Source organism: Thamnophis sirtalis, unplaced genomic scaffold (assembly GCF_051295495.1).
Source record: "Thamnophis sirtalis isolate CommonGarterSnake01/CBP01778 unplaced genomic scaffold, rThaSir2_p1.2 scaffold_13, whole genome shotgun sequence".
NCBI classification, from domain to species: domain Eukaryota; kingdom Metazoa; phylum Chordata; class Lepidosauria; order Squamata; family Natricidae; genus Thamnophis; species Thamnophis sirtalis.
The window spans coordinates 58,736,446-58,757,868 of NW_028261393.1; the positions used below are offsets into that span (position 1 = coordinate 58,736,446).

The following is a 21,423-nucleotide window of genomic DNA, read 5'->3' on the forward strand; positions in this document are numbered from 1 at the left end:
TTCTTGGTTTACAAAACATTTATTTCTTTTTGGTTTACAACATCAACTTCTGTTATCTTATATATTTTCCTAAGCAAGACTTCGGTTTGGTTGTTATCCAGAGAACAAACATCCAGAATGCAGACGACCCGTTGGTTCTCCAGGGCAGCAGCTTTGAAGTCATCTAGTATACAAGCAGATAATGGGCAGGTTACACATTCAGAAAAAGCAGCTACCTGTTCATCAGCTGACCTACGATTCATTCCAGAGCGGTTATGAGCAAGAACGGGGAAGGAAAATAATCCCACCCCCGGTAATGTGGCAAGCCAATTACCACAGAGAGAAAAACCTTGCCTAATATGCCAAGCAATCGCAGCTCCAGGTTACTTTTCAAACCCTGCGACAGCAAGAGTGTCAGCCAGTTTTGATTTTAAACAAAATCCATACATGACCAGAATTAAAAAGAGGGTAATGCTGTGCTTTGCAATTTCTGAAGTTAAATGGTGAGTCCTGAAACGACCTACTCCGCTCCGTTTTTATTTTAAAAGAGCATGTCAACTTCTTCCCTTTTGCAGAATTTGGCAGAGTTATTCTTGACAATTATAGCTCCCCGTTTTTCAATATAAAAATCTATAGAAACAAACTGGCCCCTTAAAGATCTCTTCCTTGATCTTCCATTATCTGGAAGATAGAAATTCTTAACATAGCAGAAAGTTGGCATTGATAATTTGAAGAGGATAATTTGCAAGCAACCCACACTCTCAAGTTATAAATTCAAAGCTGAACTGAAGGCAAACCACCTGCGATGGAAATATCTTCTTAAATTCTTTACAGCTGCCAGGATAAGTATTTTTAAAAACAGAAAAGAAAAAAAAAGAGGAAGGGGGGAGTTTCAAAAGTATCATTACTTGGATAATAGTGCTGCTCCCTCTTCAGAAGAAAACAGATTGGTCCATCTAGATTTAAATGATTTTTAAGGCTAGACGAGAACTAGTCAGCAAAACCCTCAATCTGGTTCTAAATAAAATTGCTTGGAAGACATATCTATGGTGGAGATTATTATGAATTGAGTTGTCAGATTCTTAATAATTAATTTGCAATTGCTTATTTTTAGAGAAGTGACAACAGCCATATACAAATCATTGTTATCTGGAAGATCCTACCTGGAAGTGACTCAAAAAGTCCTTCTTGGTTAATGGTCTCCTGACAAGGTGTAGAACTGTTTCTGTGAGAAGGTGCTGCATTTTGTGGTGTCTCTTTGACTTGAAATAAGTAAGAGTCTGTCAGGAGGGCAACGTCTACAGCTGTTTCATTATTTACACCTGTACAAGAGATACGTTACTTTGGTTAATTCCAAAAAGCTGGGTTAATGAGCTATAAAAAGCATCTTCAAGAATCTGGTCATCAAACAAAGCTTTTTAAGTCCAAGGATCAAGTCTTCATTTCCCAAAGCTGGAGACAATTGCCTGCCCAACCTTTTCTTGAAAGTATTTAGGAAAACACCTGCATTCCTAAATGGTTTGTTGTTGGGTTCATTTTTCCAATGTTTCCTTCAAAAGGAAACCAATAATAACCAGTCCTAAGTCATGTTTCAAAATATGAGCATAACTCCATTAAACACAGACCATTCACCCATGGGTTTTTTCATCATGTCTTCCTTTCAGACTACTACAGTACATTTTGAGCTGTTTCTATCATCGTATTTCTAAACTGAACCACATACAGTAAGTTGACCAATCCTAAACCGATAATATTCCCCGTTTAGGGCAGATCAAGTGTGGTGGTACAAATCCAGGAACGATTCGTTATGCTTTTAGCACCCTGAAAGTTTGGGTTTACTCTTGAAATTCCCTTGTTTCAAGGATAATGTATTTCACAGCATCTTTGGCCATATGGAAAGGGTTCTTTGGGATCTGGCTGACCTCCTTTCCAGTTGCTCTAAAAATAAGTCCCATTCCTTCAGAGCAGCAAACATGAATTGTGCACCTTGTAGCACTTTTTTGTTAAGACAAAGCTCCACAAAATGTTCAATTTTCGAAGCGTGTCGAAGTCAGTAGTTACTTACCAAGAATAGTCACTTGATAATATTGGAGATGGTTACTTTTCAAGTGACTAATTTCTCCACTCGCCAGGCATTTTTCTGCCTGGAATTGGGCTGCTTGAAGATTATATTTTTCCAGCAGGGCTTCTTTGTGAGCATAATTAAATTTCCAAGGGAAGCTTTCTGGGGAAACCTTGCTGAAGTTCAAGTGCTGTGCTAATGTCTCTTTGACGGCGGTCCAGCGAACACTTTCCCAGGAACTGTGGCACATCCTTTGTGGGTGACCTTTTCCAGATCCATCAGCTATTTCTTTGTCACCTGCTAATATAAAGATAGTAATCTGTAATCCAGAAGATTTTAAATATCTTTGAGCACCTTTCCTTGACCAGGCAAGGCATTCAAAACAGCAAAGCAGATGAGCTTCTTCAGCCTACCTAAGGGGAGCGCCTGAAGACTCCTGAAACGGAGGTATATTCTAGAACTGAGACAAGGATTCTGGCCGATAGAAAGGCAAACCAGCCATAATCTCTCCAGAGCCGTGAACTAAAACCCATCCGCTTTCACGAAGGAAGGCAAATATGCGTGTCCCAGGATAATGTTGCAAGATCCAATCTTGTTCGGTCGCCAGGACCAGAGGTTTAGTCTTCTGATTTTTTTTATTCGCCCTGGAGCCCATCCTCAGGGAACTCCTCTCTACGGGAATATGTATTTTGGGCTATTCTCTGTTTCCTATTTATATGGCACCCTCCCAGAGGTGGAATTCTGCCGCTTTGGACCGGTTCACCAGAACAAGTAGGGTAAGTGAATACCACCCCTGCATCTTTCTATTGGTTGACTGGTGTGCTGATGGCCAGCGATTGGCTGGTGTTTCTGTACTTGTTAAACTGGTGATAAATCAGCCCTCCTGTTGACTAAGAAGAGGATTCTTTCCCCTGGTGAACCGAGCCAGATTGGATCTTGCTTCATCAGCTTTGATCAAGTTTCACATCAACAAGCAGAAGGCCAAGAAAAATCCCCCAAAATAAAAAAAACCCAACTCTGCTTTCAAAGCCAATCCATGTTACGTGGGATTATCATCTGCAGCTGAGCCCTGAAGTGGCAACCGAGTGTGAGCAGAGACCTCTAGTTGTGCCTCTAGAAAAAGAATTTGTCTACCGATTTTTTTCATAACTTACTAGGAATTGTGAGCTTTTTTCCCTTCCTTTTGGAAGCCCTTGAATTCTTCTGTGGCATGCAGGATTATTTATTTGATTGATACGACCGGCCATTTTTTCTATAACGGGCATAATATGTAAGCTATTGGGTCATTTTAAATCATAGCTATACAACCTCCAAGATCTGGCACCCAATTATTGTTTGGTTTTTGCTTCTTCCCACAGGGAAGTCATAATTAACCATATTTAATTTTTCGCTAATTAATTCAAATTTGGTTTTCGTTCTCACTCTACTCACTACTTTTTAAAAATGAGGTCACAGGTGTTCTAAAATTTAACTGGAGCTGGGAAAAAGTTGCTCACCCCAATCTAAGAATATTTGCCAATCCAATTCCGATACTGCTTGAGTGAGTAACCTTTCTAGCTTTGTAATAAATTCAATATTTTTATATTCTAGGGCCACTAATATATAGGATAGTGTTAGTCCAAAAACTAAAAAGAGATAAGCACAAATGATAATTATAATAAATATAACCGCAAGAAGTACTAATGTAATAGATAAATGCAATAGAAATTAACTTTTTATGTTATGATATAGTCCTTCCATAAACAAGTTGCTTAATAGCTCCCGACAGAAATCTAAACACTAATAGGGCAGGTCATTATTAAAGACTAAAGTACATACTACAATTGTATTAATAGATATTTTTTATGACTAGGAAAATAAATTATTTGATGGTTAATTGGATGTTTAATATGTTGTCTATTCTGCTTTAGATTATTTTTAGACGGCCTCTCATTCGCCTTTAATTTGTATAATAGAATTAACTCCAAACGGCAAAGGCCATGAGACTATGCCATCCAAAATGCTGCAAAAAATGAATAATGCAAAAAGCTGCACTAATGATTTCAATGAAAGCCTCAAACAACCGGCTTACACGACTCTTTCAATGCAATTTGAAAGCAGGCATCCATTCAAGATGAACATCAGCAGCACTGCAGAAGACTTCAATTGTTGGGTAATACCAACTGCCAGGGCATTGGAGTTCTCCTCCGGATCCCCAGGAGCCATTGACTTTAAAACAAAACCCTCTACAGCGCCATTTAGCTGTTTTGTACACGAGATCTGCATACCAGAATCAAACATGGCAAAATAACCAGTAAGGATCTGCAGCAGGGGTGTCAAACTCACCTTGTCACGGTAGCATCACATGACGTATCGGGACTTCCCCCCCTCTCGCTAAAGTGGGTGTGGGCAGCGGGTGGCGCATCCGTCTCCCGGGGCCAGGAGTTTGACAGCCCTGATCTACCAGATGCCTCCTAAAGAGCCCCACCCCACCCCACCCTTTCGAGCACCAGGGAGTGGTTCTGTGGAGACTGGAAGGGGGGTGGTTGCGTGTGCTGCCTTGCGTCCCGTGGATGGGCCTTCGCTTGTTCATGCGGACCGGTTACTGGCATGCTGTGGTCCGGTGCTGTTCCAGGGACCGGGGGGGGGGGGGTTGGGGACCCCTGTCCTAAATCACATTGCTACATTCATAAGGTAGTAAAACCGTTGCACCTCATAAGAAGGAAATCAAACCGAAATTATTAAGCAAGGCTGACCTATTCTGGGCAATGTCTTTACTACTTCTCTTCCAATAAGCATCAAGGAGCTAAGCAACACAGAAAAATAAAATTTTACCTAGGCAACCATGTAAAAACCGTATATATTAACATATTAACAATAACATCAGAGATGGAGGAAGCGTATTATTACTATTTGTTTTCCACCCTAGCTTACTGGAAGGTAAAAAGCTGTTACTAATATAACCTTCAGAAACATACATACTTTGGTGCGTCTGTGCTGTTTCCACCACTTCTGCATTGTCTTTGTTGGCGTCAGAATTACCTTGCTGAAAATTGGACAACCTTCAAAAATCCAAGCAGATGATCACTGAGAGCACCAAAATATCTTATCGTATTTTCCATAATTACGAATTTCAATTGGTAGAACCTCAAGGTGATTAATCTTACATTATGGGTGAAAAAGAAAATATGACAAAGCTGCTCTGTGTGTTTATAAATGATAAGCACCCGGGGAAGGGGATTCCCCATCCTTCCCATTTAATTTCCCTGCCCTTCTTCCCCTGCTCCCAAACGATTGTTAGAAGTCTGGCTGGGGAAAACCAGATCTCAGGTGAGTCACTAATAGCTATTGAGGAAAGCAGAGGGAAGCACCAGCATTTACTGCCAATTAGAACAGGCAAAAATGATAAGAAAAATGGGATGACATTGTCACAGAAATACAACCCTTACTATTCTGACCCAGCTCACCACACACGACGAACCCTCTGATGTGAACTCAGAAGATTCCTTTATTAAGAGCGCCAGCACTCCCAGGTAAAAGTTTCTCTCTCACCGCAGGCTAACGTCCCTACAGCCGGAAGATGAATAGTTCTCTGCCACATCTGTCCATCTCCTCCCTCTGCCTTTGATCCCCAGAGCTCGGGTGGGGCTTCTCTAGTGGCAGTGGCTCTTCCGTCCCAAGGACCAGCCCAGATTTCCTCTGCTCTCCTCTCCTCTCTGCCTTCTGTGCATCCGCGAGTCAGGCACTGGGCCCGGCTCTTCCTCCTCTTCCTCATCAGGCACCTCCAGACCTGGGGGCTCTTGACTCTCCCTCTGAGGGCTGACGGACGGCCCAGGCTCCGCCTCTGCCCCCCCCTCTCTCTGCCAGCTCCACTGCCTCTTCCCCCTCGGAGCTCTCAGGTTGCCTTGATGCTGACCCTGGACTCCCACACTGCCTCCTCCTCCGATTTGGCTGCTGGGGAGGCCGGCAGCCGACAAGCCACAACACTTATATACAGTATCTGCATCTTGATATCTGACCCAGATTAGTGTTAATTTTACAGCACTTATGCTCCCCTTGAAGACAGATGTCCAGTGACTGAGCAAAATAGGTAGAATGAAAGCACTCTTACTCCTCACAATTTAAAAACATCCTCATTTTAAGTCGACATAATAAAATAGCGTGGATAGAAGACTCTCCTATTCCAGCCTCTACGGAAAGACTATATTCCCTTCCCTACAACAATCCAGCAGATATGTAGATGAGGTTACAATGGGACATTATGAGCTGTACAAAAATACACGGCAGTTTTGCAAAAAAAAAAAATGAATTAAAAAAAATTAAAATCGCTAGACAGCAAAATAAGTCACCACTTTAAAAAAATGCAATGAAATTACGAAGAATTGGCCACTTACCTTCTTCTTTTGCTTGACCTTGTCAAATATGAATGCTGAGAAGACACAGGAGGGTGATTTGTGGTCCTTAAAAATATAGTTAACAAGCGTCAAGTTTATTTGGAGGCATCAATTATTTTACAATAAAACAGCTTCTTTTTACCATGAGCTCAGATCACATAATTATGTTTCCAAAGAGAATTAAAACGCTTCCATCTATTACCAATTAGTTCTGTTTTGTATTTTTTTGGTAGTCTGCGAGGCTGGGTGATATTAAGAAACAAATGTTTAAATGCATTGTACGCTGAGGCGAGTGTGACAGAGAGTGTGAGGGTTAGGGTTAGGGTCCTGGCTTTCCATAAGAGGACACCTGATGTTGCTTGGAATTTGTCCCACCCTCCATCCTAGGATCCCTCAACAGGAACCATTAAAATAGCACTGAATGAGGGGGAATCTACTGTAGCTGCTTGCTGAGTGAAGGAACCATAAAATCAACTCTGACAAGATGACAATTTGGCTTCCATCCAAGATCTGCAGTAAAGGAGAACTGACCACTTCATGCTGTAACCTGCGAGGACTGACAGGTCATCGGGTCAAGCAGTTACGCCTGATACTTAGCCCTGTAATTTGAATCTATTGTTCTGGTCCTGCCCTCTGGGGGAACAGAAACTCGGTTCTCTTCTGTAGGCTAAACATACCCATTTTTTAAAAAAAACAACTGCTTGGTTTCCAGAGCTCTTGTCATCTTGAGAGTTCAGCTCTGAGCTGGCTCCATCATTATCATTTTTAAACAATGATTAAAGTGAGAACCACACACAAGAATTCTGTTATGCCCCAGCTCCCAAACACGACGAACCCTCTGTAGTTAAATAAATCTTTCCTTGATTTCTACTGGTCTCCTCTCCACTGCCTTCTGCACATCAGGCACTGGACCCGGCTGTTTGTTCTGACCGAGGCTCCCCATGAGCACAAAGCAAACTCCTTGTCCCGACAAGAACCCCTTTTATTAATTTCCTGTGAATTCTGCTCATTCCCATCCAGCAAAGTATTTCAGGGGAAGATTTACAGTCACAGACCTTATCCGGCTTGGAGAGTTGCCAGACCAATATCTGCAGAACTTGGCAAGGAGCCTCGGAGAGTCAAGAGCCAATTAAGCGAACTAATGGTCTCCTGCAAACTCCACTCCCCTTTCGCTCCTCTTTTATTTCCTCTCGGAGGGGCCATTCATTGTCCACCTGTGGCCTTCCTCCCAACTCAACCCGTTCTCCAAGTCTTTCAAGATAGTTCACAATTACCAACCTTTATCAGGCTTGGAGAGTGGCCAGGCTGATAGCTTTTAGATGACTGTTGACTCTCCATACGACAGCTGACAGGACAGCCCAGGCTCTGCCTGTGTTTCTATCTCTGACAGCTTCATTCCCACTTGCCCCTCGGAGTTCTCAGGTTGCCTTGATGCTGGCCCTGACTCCCCTGCCACCTTCTCACCTGATTTGGCTGCCGACTGACAGGCCACAAAAAACATCATGTGGGGTCTGACCAAGGCAGAGTAAAAAAAAAAAATTCTTTTTTAGCAGTTGCACCACACTGCTACCTCACGGTCTAATTTGTGGTGAACATCCAGATGCTTTTCATTTCTGCCTACTGATACAATAAGTCTTCTTTATTTTTTATCTGTGCCTTCCTTTTTTTCCTACCTGGATGCAAATCTCCACGTACACCCCTTTTAAGTGCCATTCTATTATTTTTGGCGTGTTGAATATTTTTCAGGCCTAGCCTTGATGCTGCTCTTGAGTGCCACTGTTCAGGGTGGCCTACTAGACGAGAGGGGAGTAGAAAATTGGTTCTCTTTTGTTCAGGGGATCAGGTTTGTGTGTGTGTGTGTGACCTCAACGGAGTAAAAAAAGGTGTTTTCCAAATTCTTGACACACCAAGGCCAAAAGATTTGCCACCACTGGACTATAACGTAAAATACACAATTGCCAGAGAAACCAGAGGTTCTATTCCACTTCAAAAGCAAACATTTCCTTACTCTGCAGCTGAAATCTGTCTCTTTGCAAAACTCCTGGTCACTATAGTTTGTTGCGCCAGAGATGGTGACCTCGATTTAGAAGTTGATTCTCTTGCTTGCTGGTGTTGTGACAAAGAGGTTGGTGGCATTTTCTCTATCTGCAGAAATAATTTTAAATCAAATTTACACACTGTCCACCAGTTAGTACTTTCCATATTTTTTTAAAAGCTAGATTCAGTTTCATTACCACAAACAGCAGGATCAATTCAGCAGGAAAAAAACCCACACAGGATATAAAGTTCTGTCTGAAATACCCTTCCAATTTATTTCCACTGCTTTAGTGAAACCATATATCACGACATATATCAAGATCTTTTTTTAAAAGTTCATGGTATCACGAAAGCTTAAACCAAAAATTTCTAATTTTACACATATTCAAAATAAGAGGACAAAATAAGTTAAGAAGTCATCACTACAGGTTCTTTAAATTAAAACGCAAAGTGTCTCAGTTTTAATCATGCTCATACCATCTTGAGTGCTAGGCTATTAATGCTGAAGTACCATACCTGCATTGCCAATTCTCCCACTGCATCCTGGGAGGTACTGCTGCAGCTGACACATCTTACAGCACTAATTATCCCTTGAAAAGCAATGTGCTTCTGTTCCCTGTAGTGCAAACTGTCAATCTCCTTCTCAATTTTACTGATGGATATCAAAACCAATTCTTCTGAAATGCAATTTTTAAGAAAGATAGCACCAAATAAATACAGGTAGATAAAATTCGGACGACAAAGAATCTAACATGGTTATTGTTTTGAAACTGGCACGGCACCGATCTGAGTAAGTCCGTTTTGCAAAGGACTGAGAAAAACTGGCTTATAGTCTGTCTCGAGTGCAACCCATAAGCCTCCTTTAAGAGCACGAAAGTGGTGGACATCCTTATAAAATTAAGTTGTTACGGGATGTGCCCACTATTATAGTATGTTTCTGGTGCTCCTCTCGTTCTCATCCCATTAAGGACACTTTGTGTATCATGGGGTTAATCCCCCAACCGTCTCAAACTGACCTGCCATGTGGATGAGGAAAGAAACAATCCTGTTGACAACCATCATTCCGGCATGAACCATAAAGTGGAGGCATTCCCTGTTCCTCCATTTGCACACTGATCTTCAATAGATGACACCATATAGTGTCACTTAAAATTCAAACACCGTCCAGCTATATTTTTGAGGTGGAGCTAAAATAAGACTCCAGTTAAACTACTGATCTTACAAAAGTTTAAAAGGGGAAAACGAATGAAGAATCGTTACGCTTTGCTGCAACCTTAACTAATGACAAACTCTCAGCACCTATAAACATTTCTACCAGGCACAGAAATATTTTGTCTCCAAATACGGCTACTCCAAACTGTCCTGCAGAAGGAAAATGGCATACCATTCATATTTTTGCAATATTCTGCAAATGTACTTGGGAGTGGCGGGAAACGATAGTATCCCCCAATGAAGACTTTGTCCACGTGAAAAGCTTCCTCTTGCCTTCTCACCCACTGGATAAAGTTTTGCACTTTCGGATCTTTTATATATGGCTGGTCCTTATGCCATCCTATGTTGGAGAAAACAAAGCAAAAAAAAAAAGGCATGGCAGATTCGATTAATTAGATTAGAAAATAGAATAGAGAATAGAGAACAGAACAGTATGGGAATAGAGAATAGACTAGAGAATGTAAAATGTAGAAACTTTGTCACTTTAAACATACATTAATTGGCATACATTAAAATGAAATAAGAACGCAGGAGGCTGTCACTCTTGAGAAAACATCAGTGGAAATCTGCCAAATTAGAGGAAGCAATCAAGCCATTTGGGGCTGTGTCATCTGGCAAGATCCTCATGTAAGGAATAAAAGGGGGCAGGACTGCAAAAGCACAATACTGCAAACATGGGTAACAGAAACTGATAAAATAATACAGAGATAAAAAGAGAACTGACGTGATTTGATAGATTAAGACTGGAAATGAAGTTAGGTGTTTTTACAAAAGAGACGGTTGTTATTTTTTACCTGTAATAAACATTTGAGTTTTCATAGATGTTGTTAAATAGGATGTACTGGAGCCATTCTCGGAAACATTTTTTTCCACTCTCATCTGGGTACATACCAAGTAGGTCACTAGTAAGGGAGAAGCATCATATCACCTCTTTATTTATTTATTTGGCTTAGAAGTTACTCCAATCAAAGCAGATTCAAAGCAGCATACAATTCCCCATTTTTATTTATTTTATTTATTTATTTATAAAATTTATTGGCTATCCATCTTCTCATCAGGTAACTCTGGGCAGCTTACAGTTACATCCAAGGTTAAAAATCAAACCTTAAAACCATTTTTGTAAATCCCAATTAAAGCAAATCATAACATTACATACTGTATAATAATAACCAGACCCAAATCAATTTTTACAGAAAGATGATTGGTGCCTATCCGTGACTGAAATTGATTGATTGTGATACATAGAAAAACATACAAAGTTTTTAAATGGTAAGTTTTGAAAGAGAAACAATCAAAAGCCAACTAATTATTATAATCTGTAAACTTAACTCACTCTCTTAAGGTTTTTTTTGCAGCAAATTATTTTTTTCAGAACACTTTCTGCCCTGGGCCTGGTGCTTATACAGTGCCGATTGATAAGAGCAGTATCTCTGTTACTGTAAACTACAGAAGACAATCTTGTGTGCAGAGATGCCATGTGACATTGAAAAACATCCTGTGTGCACAGAAAAATAAAATGTTGCCGGGTGAAATGTAGAGACAAGTGATCGCTTAGATACTAGACAAAGCATCCTTTGGAGAATGCTTCATCTAGTATCACCTGCAATCTGAAACTTTTAATATTGCACCAGCTCCTTATGAGAAGCAGCTTGTTTATCACCAAATGGAGAACACTTCCTGGAGAAACAATGTGGAAGGGATGGGGGACTCATGTGATCATTACATTCATGCTCAAACTGTAAAGTTACCAAAAGCATGCAGATGCCTATCAGAAGCTGGACTTTATGAGGCCTTTGGTGTGATCCAATGTGGTGGTTATTACTTTTTAGGTTCATATTTACACACCCTCTTAATTTATAATCAACAACAGTGTTCTGAAGTCCCGATGATTGTTCCTAACTGCAACGCAATCTTACCTTCTCTTGTGAGATAAAGCTACGTACAAGGAAAGCTTATAAGCATCAATAGTTACTTCACATTATCTTATTCTCAGATGGAATATGGAAGGGAAAAGGAAACAAGAGGTATATGCTGTCACTTCATTTTGCTGTTGCTAAACCAGTTCTTGCAGTCTTCTACTGATGTTACTTAGTTTGGTTATGAAACGTCTGCAAGAAAACCACCAAGCTTGGGGAGCACCAAGGGCCCTCAGTTCAACCCCAGGCTGCAAATATTCTCTTCCATCAGATAAATATGTGGAGTTTAGAATCAATGAAATCCAAGAATTCTTTAGAGTTCATCCTTTCTACTATGATGAAGAATAGCAATAGCAATAGCAACAGCAGTAGACTTATATACCGCTTCATAGGGCTTTCAGCCCTCTCTAAGCGGTTTACAGAGAGTCAGCATATTGCCCCCAACAATCTGGGTCCTCATTTTACCCACCTCGGAAGGATGGAAGGCTGAGTCAACCCTGAGCCGGTGAGATTTGAACCGCTGAACTGCTGATCTAGCAGTAGCCTGCAGTGCTGCATTTAACCACTGCGCCACCTTGGCTCTGTGAGTGTAACTCAATACTCTGATTCCTCAAATTCCGAACAAATTTGACAGAACGATTATATTAAACAGAGATTTATAGAATACGTACTTGGGTAAATTTTCTCAAACACATCTGGCTGAGATGTGGAAAACAATTCCATTATAAAAGGCTGCTCTGAGGTCCCATCAATAATATGTACCCAGCGATATGTCCAAAAGTCATCCATATAACCTATATAGACAAAATAAATGTTAATCAATGTTCTAAATGTTTTTTTATAGCTAAATATATAATCTTTGAAAATACCTTTTTTCTTCTTGCGCTCAACCCGTCCAACATACTGTACAAGTCCAATGACATCACAAAACTGATTTTGTGCTAAGTTATCCAATTCGGACCTGGGATTCAAAGCACAACAGATCTTAGGATATCACAGATAAAAGCCATCCACTAGATTCCAGAAATTTATTTGTCCAAGAAAGTCATTAAATGGAGGTGTTCAAACAATGCAACAAGCTGGTCTACGACTTCACCTGAGAATTTGGCTCTCCCCAGGGACGTGCAGACAGGGGTGGCAGAGCCTCACCACTGTCATCATGAAAAGAAAATGTAAAAGGAAAAGGGCAAGAGCTGAGGTCAGGCTGAGCTAGTTGCTGCCAGAGTCACTGTGGATGACTCTGCTTAACTGTTTAAAAAAGCCTCTAAAAAAGCACCCTCTAAAGGGAGGAGGCAGGAGAACGACGTGCCTCATCTAGTCCGACTTTAGGCGTTTTATGATCACTCGAGCAGAGTTAAGCAAGGGTTAAAAGCTGAAAAATTCCTGACGTAGGTGAGGCAAGTCGTTTTCCTGCCGCCTCCTTTTACATTTTTTTTCCTTTTCATGATGGTAGGCATGAGCAGAGTTGAAATCCTCTCTGAAACAGCTGGAAAACGTATGTGTGGGTCGGAGGGAGGGGGAGGAATTCAAACTTCATCCTCAAGTGTAGATCCCTCCCCAAGTATAGTTTGATTGCAGACAGAGCCACGTTGCCTTTTCAAACACACACACACACAGCTGGATAAAACTATATAAGCCCAGCTTCACTGATTACAAGTTTGAAAAGGCAACGTGGCTCCGCCTGCAATCAAAGGCTTGGATCAGCTCCCCTCCGGCTTCTCTGCCTCTTCTCTCACCCCAGCCTGCAAGCAGGAGGCGAGTGGGTGGGTCGGCTTTATTGCGTTTCAGGCATTTCCCTCCCAGACAGCAGGCTGCATTTGCAATGGTGGAGGTGTTTGGGGAAGGCAACAGGGAAATGGGGGGAGGGGTATGGCAGAGGAGCTGCTTTCAAGCCATTGGAAAATATATCCAATCCAACTTCTGTGTTTGTGTTTGTTTGAGAGAGAGTGAGTGAGAGAGGGAAGGGGGTGGTAGGAGAGATAGTCCAATCCAACTTCTCGGTGTGCGTGTGTCTGTTTGAGAGAGGGGGGAGGGAGAGAGGGAGGCAGGAGGGGGAGGGAGAAAAAAAAGAATGAAGGAAACTTTTTCGCAAAGGAGAAAAACAAATGCTGTTGCTTTAAATCGGAACTGAGCATGCCTGGCTGTGGAATTCTGGGAGTTGAAGTCCACAAGTCTAAAAAAATTTGAAACCCATCACTGTGTCAGTGCCTCACCAGCCATAAACCTCACCGCACGTCACTGATTCTCCCATACTACCTAACCCCAAATATTTGTGAGACATTTGAAAACTTTATGGTAAAGAAATGGCGGCTGTAGCCAGGCGAGTTTTTGTAGTTACATCTCGCACATCAATTGTCTCCTTTTTGGGATTGGGAAGGCTTTTCCTTAGTCACTTGTGACTGAGCCACTCCTATTTGGATTACTGTAATGACTCTGTCTTAGAAAGCCTTCAGAGGCTACGACTGATGCAAAATGAAGTGGCTCAGACAACAAGGGATTTAATTTTGATACTCTTTTGGATTTATTTTATGAGTGGGTTTACTATTTTTGAGAAGCATTTTGGTAATTTTTATGATATTTAACTGCCCAGTGCTTTTGGGAAATAGATGGCATACAAATAAAATAAAAATAAAAAGTTCTTTGCCGTGCAATAGCTCTATTCCTTGGGAATAAATGTGCAGAGAATCTATTGCTTCTTTACAGAATTTTACCCCCGTTTCTTCTAAACCGAGAAAGCCATCATGTCACATATGGGCAGCAGGCTTGTGGCAGTAACATTCACAAATGCAGCTAATAATAATCTGGCTTTGTTGTACTCTCTTAACACTGTTGATAGTACATACAGAATTAATATCTATTATCATATAGCATTTATAAATGTCAGAATTTCATTTTCTTTTTGTCTCCCTCTCAAATTTTTTAACACTAATATTCTAGTCTGGAAAAATAATTCATGAAAAAAGACATAATAATAGTAGTAGTAATAACCTTGTTACAAAATGATATTCAACTTCGGGTAACTTCCATTCTGGTTTAATTTTATGTTCTGGAATGATGTTAATTTTAGCTGGAGGGTCTCGAACGTTCAAAGCTATTTCTAAAAAAGAATTAACCAGATGATGACAATTATGTTTGACTGAATTACTAGCTACATTAGTTTTGTTCTAGTCATTTAAACATACATTTTTATAAAAGTTGGTTTGATCCAATTTTAAATACTTTGGGGACAGCATGTGGCAAGTTGCATAAACATGTTAAAGAAAACTGAAGGGCTTCAAAGGACAAGAAATTCCCCCCAAAGCAGCAGCTGTTTTAAACTACTGCAGACAGATATTGCATTTGTATTTCTTGGGAATTAAATCTAAAAAAACCAGTTCATCTCGCCTTTTACAAAACTGGCCTCTCCAAGGCCACTTAAATCACAGATAAATTACAAGAAATGTGCTACAGAAAAGAACATTGATATTGGAGCACTAAAAATCAGCCTGAGCACTTAGATATATAGAAGAAACACATAAACCGCTAGATAGGAATTCTTTTCAAGAAAACTATAGCTCTTCACAATTTTTCTTTCTTTATTTTCTACCAGCTGGGGAAAGAAAGCACGACTTAGCAAACTATTTTACACTGAACAATGGTTATCAATATTCATAAGCAACAGGAGAATTTGGTTATAATAATCTCAAAGGAACGATGATGGTTGCCTTGGAAAGCCAGCATTTATATTTGTATAAACTCCCCCTTCCATATTCTTAAATTAATGCATCAAGACATTAAAAATAATAAATCGTTCATAGCGTAATGAGCTAATTAGTGCAATTTAAGCAATCTATTAGAATTGGCCATGCTATTCTTTTACCATGTACTTCAAATTCTTTGTTTAATATTCTAACACAAGCAACCAAAAAAGAGCCTGCTAAATATGACAGATAATTAGCTATTTAGGCATCCTATTTATGCCGCAGGAGGCCTTGCTTTTCATGTTAATATTCTGCTTAATGTTCACCTATCCTTCACTTGGATCTTCCTCCTGCCAACATTACTTTTAACTCGCCATTACTAACTGAACCCTATCAGCGTTTCCAGAACACAAAACAAATAAAATCTGCTTCCATGGACCTATTGAGAAATAGAGTTGAAAAGTCTCAGGCTGATGAACTTGAATCTAATATTTCACCAAGACCATTAGAATCAATGTCACTGTTAAAATTCATTAACAGGTTTTTACTTTATTGCTCCTTCTGACCAACGAAAGTTTTCACTTTCTTGACTACAGAAGATTTTCTTATATATGTGTATCTAATTATCATCTGCCTAAACCAATCTACTGCAGGATGAAGGCTTCTTTAGAGAAGATTATGGGCTGAAATCCACCATTTGGTGCATTTTGGTAGATTGACACTTTTAAAGGCTTCCTGGTTTAGACAGGCTTGAGAATAACTGACCAGATCAAAGTCACTCAGCCAATTTCTGTGTCCAAAAGAGAACCAGAACTTTAGAAAATTAAAAGATGCAAGCAAAGTCAAAATAATTGGAAACTAATTGTGGCAGGCAGAGCCCTCCTGAGAAGAGATGGATTAGATACAGATCCCACGTCGCGTAGCCAAGTAGGGAAATGGCTTCCTGCTATTTGAGAATGATTACTGCAGGAGAGTGATTGGTTATGACAGTCGGTTTCTTCACTGCCTGAAGTAACAAACAAACATATATTCTTTGTCTCAGATCATCATTGTATGCAGGCAAAACGAATGGTCAGACAGACCTTTGTTGATCAGACAGATAAAAGTGGTCAGATAGACCAACTGCAAAATAATGGATTTTCTTTAAAAGCTATACCCCCTCCCCCCAAAAATGTATTTGAGATACTTCACCTATTGAACTAAATCTCCTCATGTGCAAATCTTCAGATCTTGACTGCATGTTAGAAGATAAACTTTTTTTAACAGCATATTTTTCAAGCAGCAGCACTGTGCCGATTTTCATACTGTGATACCATTCAGGGCATAAAGAGCCCCACAGCACCATTAACACCATGCCAGATTGATCAGCCACATCAAAATAAGCCTGCAAATAGGAGAACATTTGCTCTTAAAAGTTAAAGCCCACATTACTGAAATGCTATTTTAAAGGCTTGAGGTTGAAGCATGCTTTTCATTCTGTGCACTTTGCTCCTAAATTTATCATCGAAAATTATATGCAACTTGCTTTACAAAAAACAGGAGCGTCACTGCTCTTATTCAGAAAGTTTTTACATTAAAGGCAACTTTCTTATCTATATTTCCCCATGTAAATTCAGCAGGATTTACTTTAATCAAGGGCATACAATATTAAGCTGTGAAATTCCAATCATTAAAAGCAAAACATTCCACAGGAGCTGAAACTGGGAAGGAACAAGAGGGACTGAAAAAGGGAGGAACAAAGGGCTCCAATAAAGGAGAATATGTGTAGCTCGGGGTTGAAATGAGGGATCCTTGGTGCTCTCTTGCTTGACTAGCACCAAGTATGTTACCTAGTTTGGGTAATGAAAACAAGGAAGCTCAGAGAGCCCCAAGGACCCCTCAAAGGGCTTAGTTTAAGGATGAGATTTTTCTTCTCAAGACATAGGAATCGTGAGGGTGGATACCATGGGAATGAGCCTATACAAGATGAAGCTGGTTTAGCAGACAAAGTGTCAAAATGGAACACAATATCTGAAAATAAGCAGTACCAAAAGTAACAACATACTTAAGGGAAATTTTCAGAAGACATGTTATTTCATATAATTGTTATAGTGTATGAAGAATCATACCTGCTTCCCTTCTCTCAACATTGGCTAAGCAAAATAAACACTTCTAAACAAACCCAATAGGTTATTTAATTGCATGTTATTGTACTAGAGGCATGTGGTGATCACATCATTGCACAAACGCCACAATTTAAGTACTTGCGTCGGACAACTTTTATATAAAGGCGGCATTTGGACAATGACATCGCTGAGAAGTGTGTCATCATTCTGGCATCATTTTATTTTCCAACAGCCACTGCTGACATGGTGAGAGTGTTTGGGTTGTGCATCTAAACACATACACAATCATACTGTATTTGGTTGTATTTTACAAGCCCTTGACTATGTTTATTGAAACATTAAGTCAGCATAAAAATGATTTTATGGATAACTGAGGTTTATCCATCTGGGATTCACATATCATGAACACAAGGATACATTTTAGGTATTAGTTAAAAAAAAGAAACCTCTATATCAGAACCATTCCTACCTGATATGGCACATCTAGCTTTGTTTGTGGTTTTCCAAAATACCGTAACCGAGACTTATGGATGATTCTGACACGCAACGGTGGGAAGCTGAGTTTGCCTTCCCAGGACATGGCCAGAATAGAGATCGATGTTGGTTTGAATTCTAGGGGGGGGGGGGAGAGACGGGAGAGACAGCAGAGTAAATATAAGCTCAGAACTGGCAACGCTGCAATGAAGTCATTGCTTTTATGTGATACTACTAAAAATAGTAACTTCAAAACCCCACATAAATAAGTTAGCCATTGCTACAACTAACTGCTGTTCGATTTAGATTCAAAGTCCCAAATAGAAAAGTATTGCATGAAAAAGCAGGAAGCTACTTCAGATTTATGTACTTAGGACAGTGTTTTTCAACCACTGTGCCGCGGCACACTAGTGTGCCGTGACATAGTGTAAGGTGTGCCGTGGGAGAATTACTTTATATATAGTCAATATAGGCACAGAGTTAAATTTTTTTAACATTTTCTAATGGTGGTGTGCCTCGTGATTTTTTTCATGAAAAAAGTGTGCCTTTGCACAAAAAAGGTTGAAAAACACTGACTTAGGACACGGGAGAGCAAGGAGCCTAAGCCATTTCGGCATAAGCCATAAAAACAGAATTCTCTCTCAAGCCAACAGGGTCTCTATTGTGGGAGGGAACTGGAGGGAAAGCTAAAGCAAGGCAGAATGTAATTCTAATAAATAGAGACTATGGTTCTTTAAGTGAGAGCCAGGTTGATGTAATGGTTAAATGTACTAGGTTGGAAGACCCTGAATCGCAATTCCAACTAAACCCAAAGCCAGCTTGGTGTCTTTGGATTGGGGGGGGGGGGCGCTCTCTCAGCTCCAGGAAGGCACCAAGGACAAAACGTTTTTGAGAATCTTTGCTCATCTTGACTTCAAGGCCTCCTTGCAGCTCTTAGCGAGATGTCCAAGCAGTTGCCCTGACTCAAGGCCAACTTAAGACATATACGCCCATATGCGATTCCTTCCTGATTTTGGCCAGTAGCTGTTGTGCTGCTCCGTATCTCAAACCAGTCTGACCGAGCCTTCTTCCTGGAGGGCAAACAATGGCTTGCCATTCTGCCCAAACCTGCAAACTAGATAATAAACCCAACATTTCCCGAGTCTAAGAACAGTTAAGGAGCATCCAAGGACAGCCCCCACTTCCAATGTCATCTGTCTTCAAGGACACCCCATGTTTCCAATGGCTCCCCAGGCTTCCAGTGCCATCATCCCTGCCCTTTCCCCCACAGCCTTTTCTCTGGGCCCGGCCCTCCTCCACTTACCCTCCAGGCCGACCTCCCTCAAGGGCACATTGGACACCCACGTCTCCCCAAAGGGATCGTCATTGTTCCACAGAGGAAGGTAATGCTTCCTGCTCCCTTTCAGGGGCAGGAGGGTCTTCACGTGGCAGATCCTGAGCTGGGAGGCAGGCCTGGCCAAGGCCGAGGCCTCTTCTAGGATCTCTAGCTCTTCAATGCACACAAAGCCCGGGCCGAGGCTCCTTTCATTGTACACGAGGGAACACTGGGTGATCTTAATCTGCCCGCCGGCAGCCAGCCGGTTTCGCTGGACCAGGCCGTTCAGCTGGGGGGCCAGGAAGCACTTCTCCTGGCAGGTGCCATCCGTCACAGTCACATCGTAGTAGTAGTTCTGGCAGGGGGCGTTGGGCAGGGGTGGCGGCCCCTCGGCCAGGTACCTCTGCAGGAGCAGCACCGTCACCGGGGTAGCTTCTGGCAGGGAGACCCTGGGGTTGGAGGCTTCGAGGACTAGGGCCACCATCCTCTGCAGCCAGGGCTCTGCATGGGGGTTGGGGGCACCACTTGCGGGGCCTGGAGCCGCCCCTGGGCCCATGGCGCCTGACACGGTGCCCTCTTCGGCCACGTGGCTCCCGGGTCTTTCCCGAGGGCCCTCTGGGCCTCTGGAGGGGCCCGCGTTGGAGTCTCTCCCCCTCGGGCCTTCCTTCTGGCGAGCAGCGCCCTTCTCCATTTCCTTCCTGGCCAGGCCTTTCTCCTCCCAGTCACCACGCGGTGAGCCTAAAGCCTGCCTCCCCGGGCTTTCCCCCTCTCCCAAGTCTTCGCCCGCCCCGGGAGCCTTTCCCCGCGCTGAGTGGGGCAAAAGGACACCTCGGACGCCTCGAGAAACCGAAAGCAACGTTATCAGAGGAGGCCGCGCTCAACTCCTCCGCGCGCTGCCGCCATTGCTAAAGGGCGGGGCAAAGGCCCGCCGCAACGGCCGCTCGCTTTGAACCGGCCAATAGGAGCGCGAGAAGATGGGCAGGAGGGCAGGGCTTCTCGGAGAAAGAGCGGGACGAGGCGGCCAATCAACGCACGGGAGGCGGGATTGTTGGGTCGAACGTTGCGGGGAGGACTTGGGGGAGAAAGGGGCGGGGGCGCCCGGAGAAAGGGACCAATGTGCGCGAAGGAGGGCGGGGCCAAAGAAGGGGGAAAAAATCCTTCTTTGCAGAAGTTTGTCCTCTGATTTGGTCGATGGTGGATGGGGGGATTTTCCCCCGGAGCTTTGCAACGCGGGTTATTTTTAGACAAATCCCCAAGATTGTCGGTTTAAAAGGGCCATTAAGTTCTGGATTGGGCTGAGTGATAAAGGACTTGGAAGGGGACCTAAATGTAGTGGGGGGGGGGAGTGCTTTGAAGAATTGGCAAGATATGAACCCTTACTTTTATTTGCTTAAAAACGGAGAGAAAGTTCTGTTCAAGCGCCAGCTTTTGAAACGGACTTTAAAAGATGCGGTTATTAAGATGCATTATCTGGGTTTTAGGAGTCGGCCTGCAGCGGCCAAGAATCAGCAGGAATCGAGTGGAATCGTCTCCAACTCGCTCGTTTTCTGCAATTCATGCACAAAAAAGTCCCTTTTCATGAAAGGAAAGAGTTGGAAAAGATTCCGGATTCTGATTTTCTGCTGTTTATGAAATCCCTGCAGTTCCTTTAAAACCCAGTATAAAATGAAATATGTATATAAAAAATGCAAGTACCCTATACAAGGTACTAGTACTTTTCCAGTGGTTTTTCCCCCCCAATCCAGAAACACCAAATCCTTCCAAATTCATGGATTTACTTCCCTTGTTTACTTCACAAACTTGATTATTATCCTGGATGGGAAACTGGGAAACTTTTAGAGAAAAAATGTCACCTGCTCATGATTAAAGTGTTTTTTATTTTATTTCTAACCAAATGATTGATTAATTAACTACCTAACTATTCTGAAATATTCAGTTCAGTTCAGAAGAGCTGAAAGGGACCCTGGAGGCCTCGAGCAGGAGACCCCAGACCATTTCAGACAACTGCCTCTCCAGCCTCAGAACCCAAACCAACATTTAAATCTCTTGGAAGAGATTTCTGAACCCCCTTTCAGCTCACAATTCAAGTCTCTCATTTTGAGGGAATAATTTCAGGCATTTCTTGAAGCATCCATTCCAAAATTGTTCCGGAAAGAAACCATCATTACAGGCATTGACTCAGATCAAGTTTAATCTTTTCAGATGTCATTTTTTTAATTATACCCCTATTATATAAACAGGGATGGCTGGACAATGGAAATGGCCCCACT

General features: G+C 41.8%; 1 protein-coding gene across 1 annotated transcript; it reads right to left on the minus strand.

The window, feature by feature from the left end:
* On the minus strand, positions 1–20,046 carry RADX (RPA1 related single stranded DNA binding protein, X-linked). The gene is made up of 15 exons (XM_014060705.2): positions 19,142–20,046; positions 17,834–17,976; positions 16,451–16,643; positions 14,568–14,676; positions 12,449–12,540; positions 12,251–12,373; positions 10,458–10,565; positions 9,836–10,003; positions 8,968–9,128; positions 8,423–8,559; positions 6,415–6,480; positions 5,003–5,082; positions 2,045–2,341; positions 1,143–1,301; positions 1–163 (listed from the first exon to the last, which is right to left on the minus strand). The coding sequence occupies exons 1-15, from the start codon at positions 19,842–19,844 to the stop codon at positions 9–11; spliced, it is 2,694 nt and encodes an 897-aa protein (XP_013916180.2). The 5' UTR covers positions 19,845–20,046; the 3' UTR covers positions 1–8.
* Between the last annotated feature and the right edge of the window lie 1,377 nt (positions 20,047–21,423).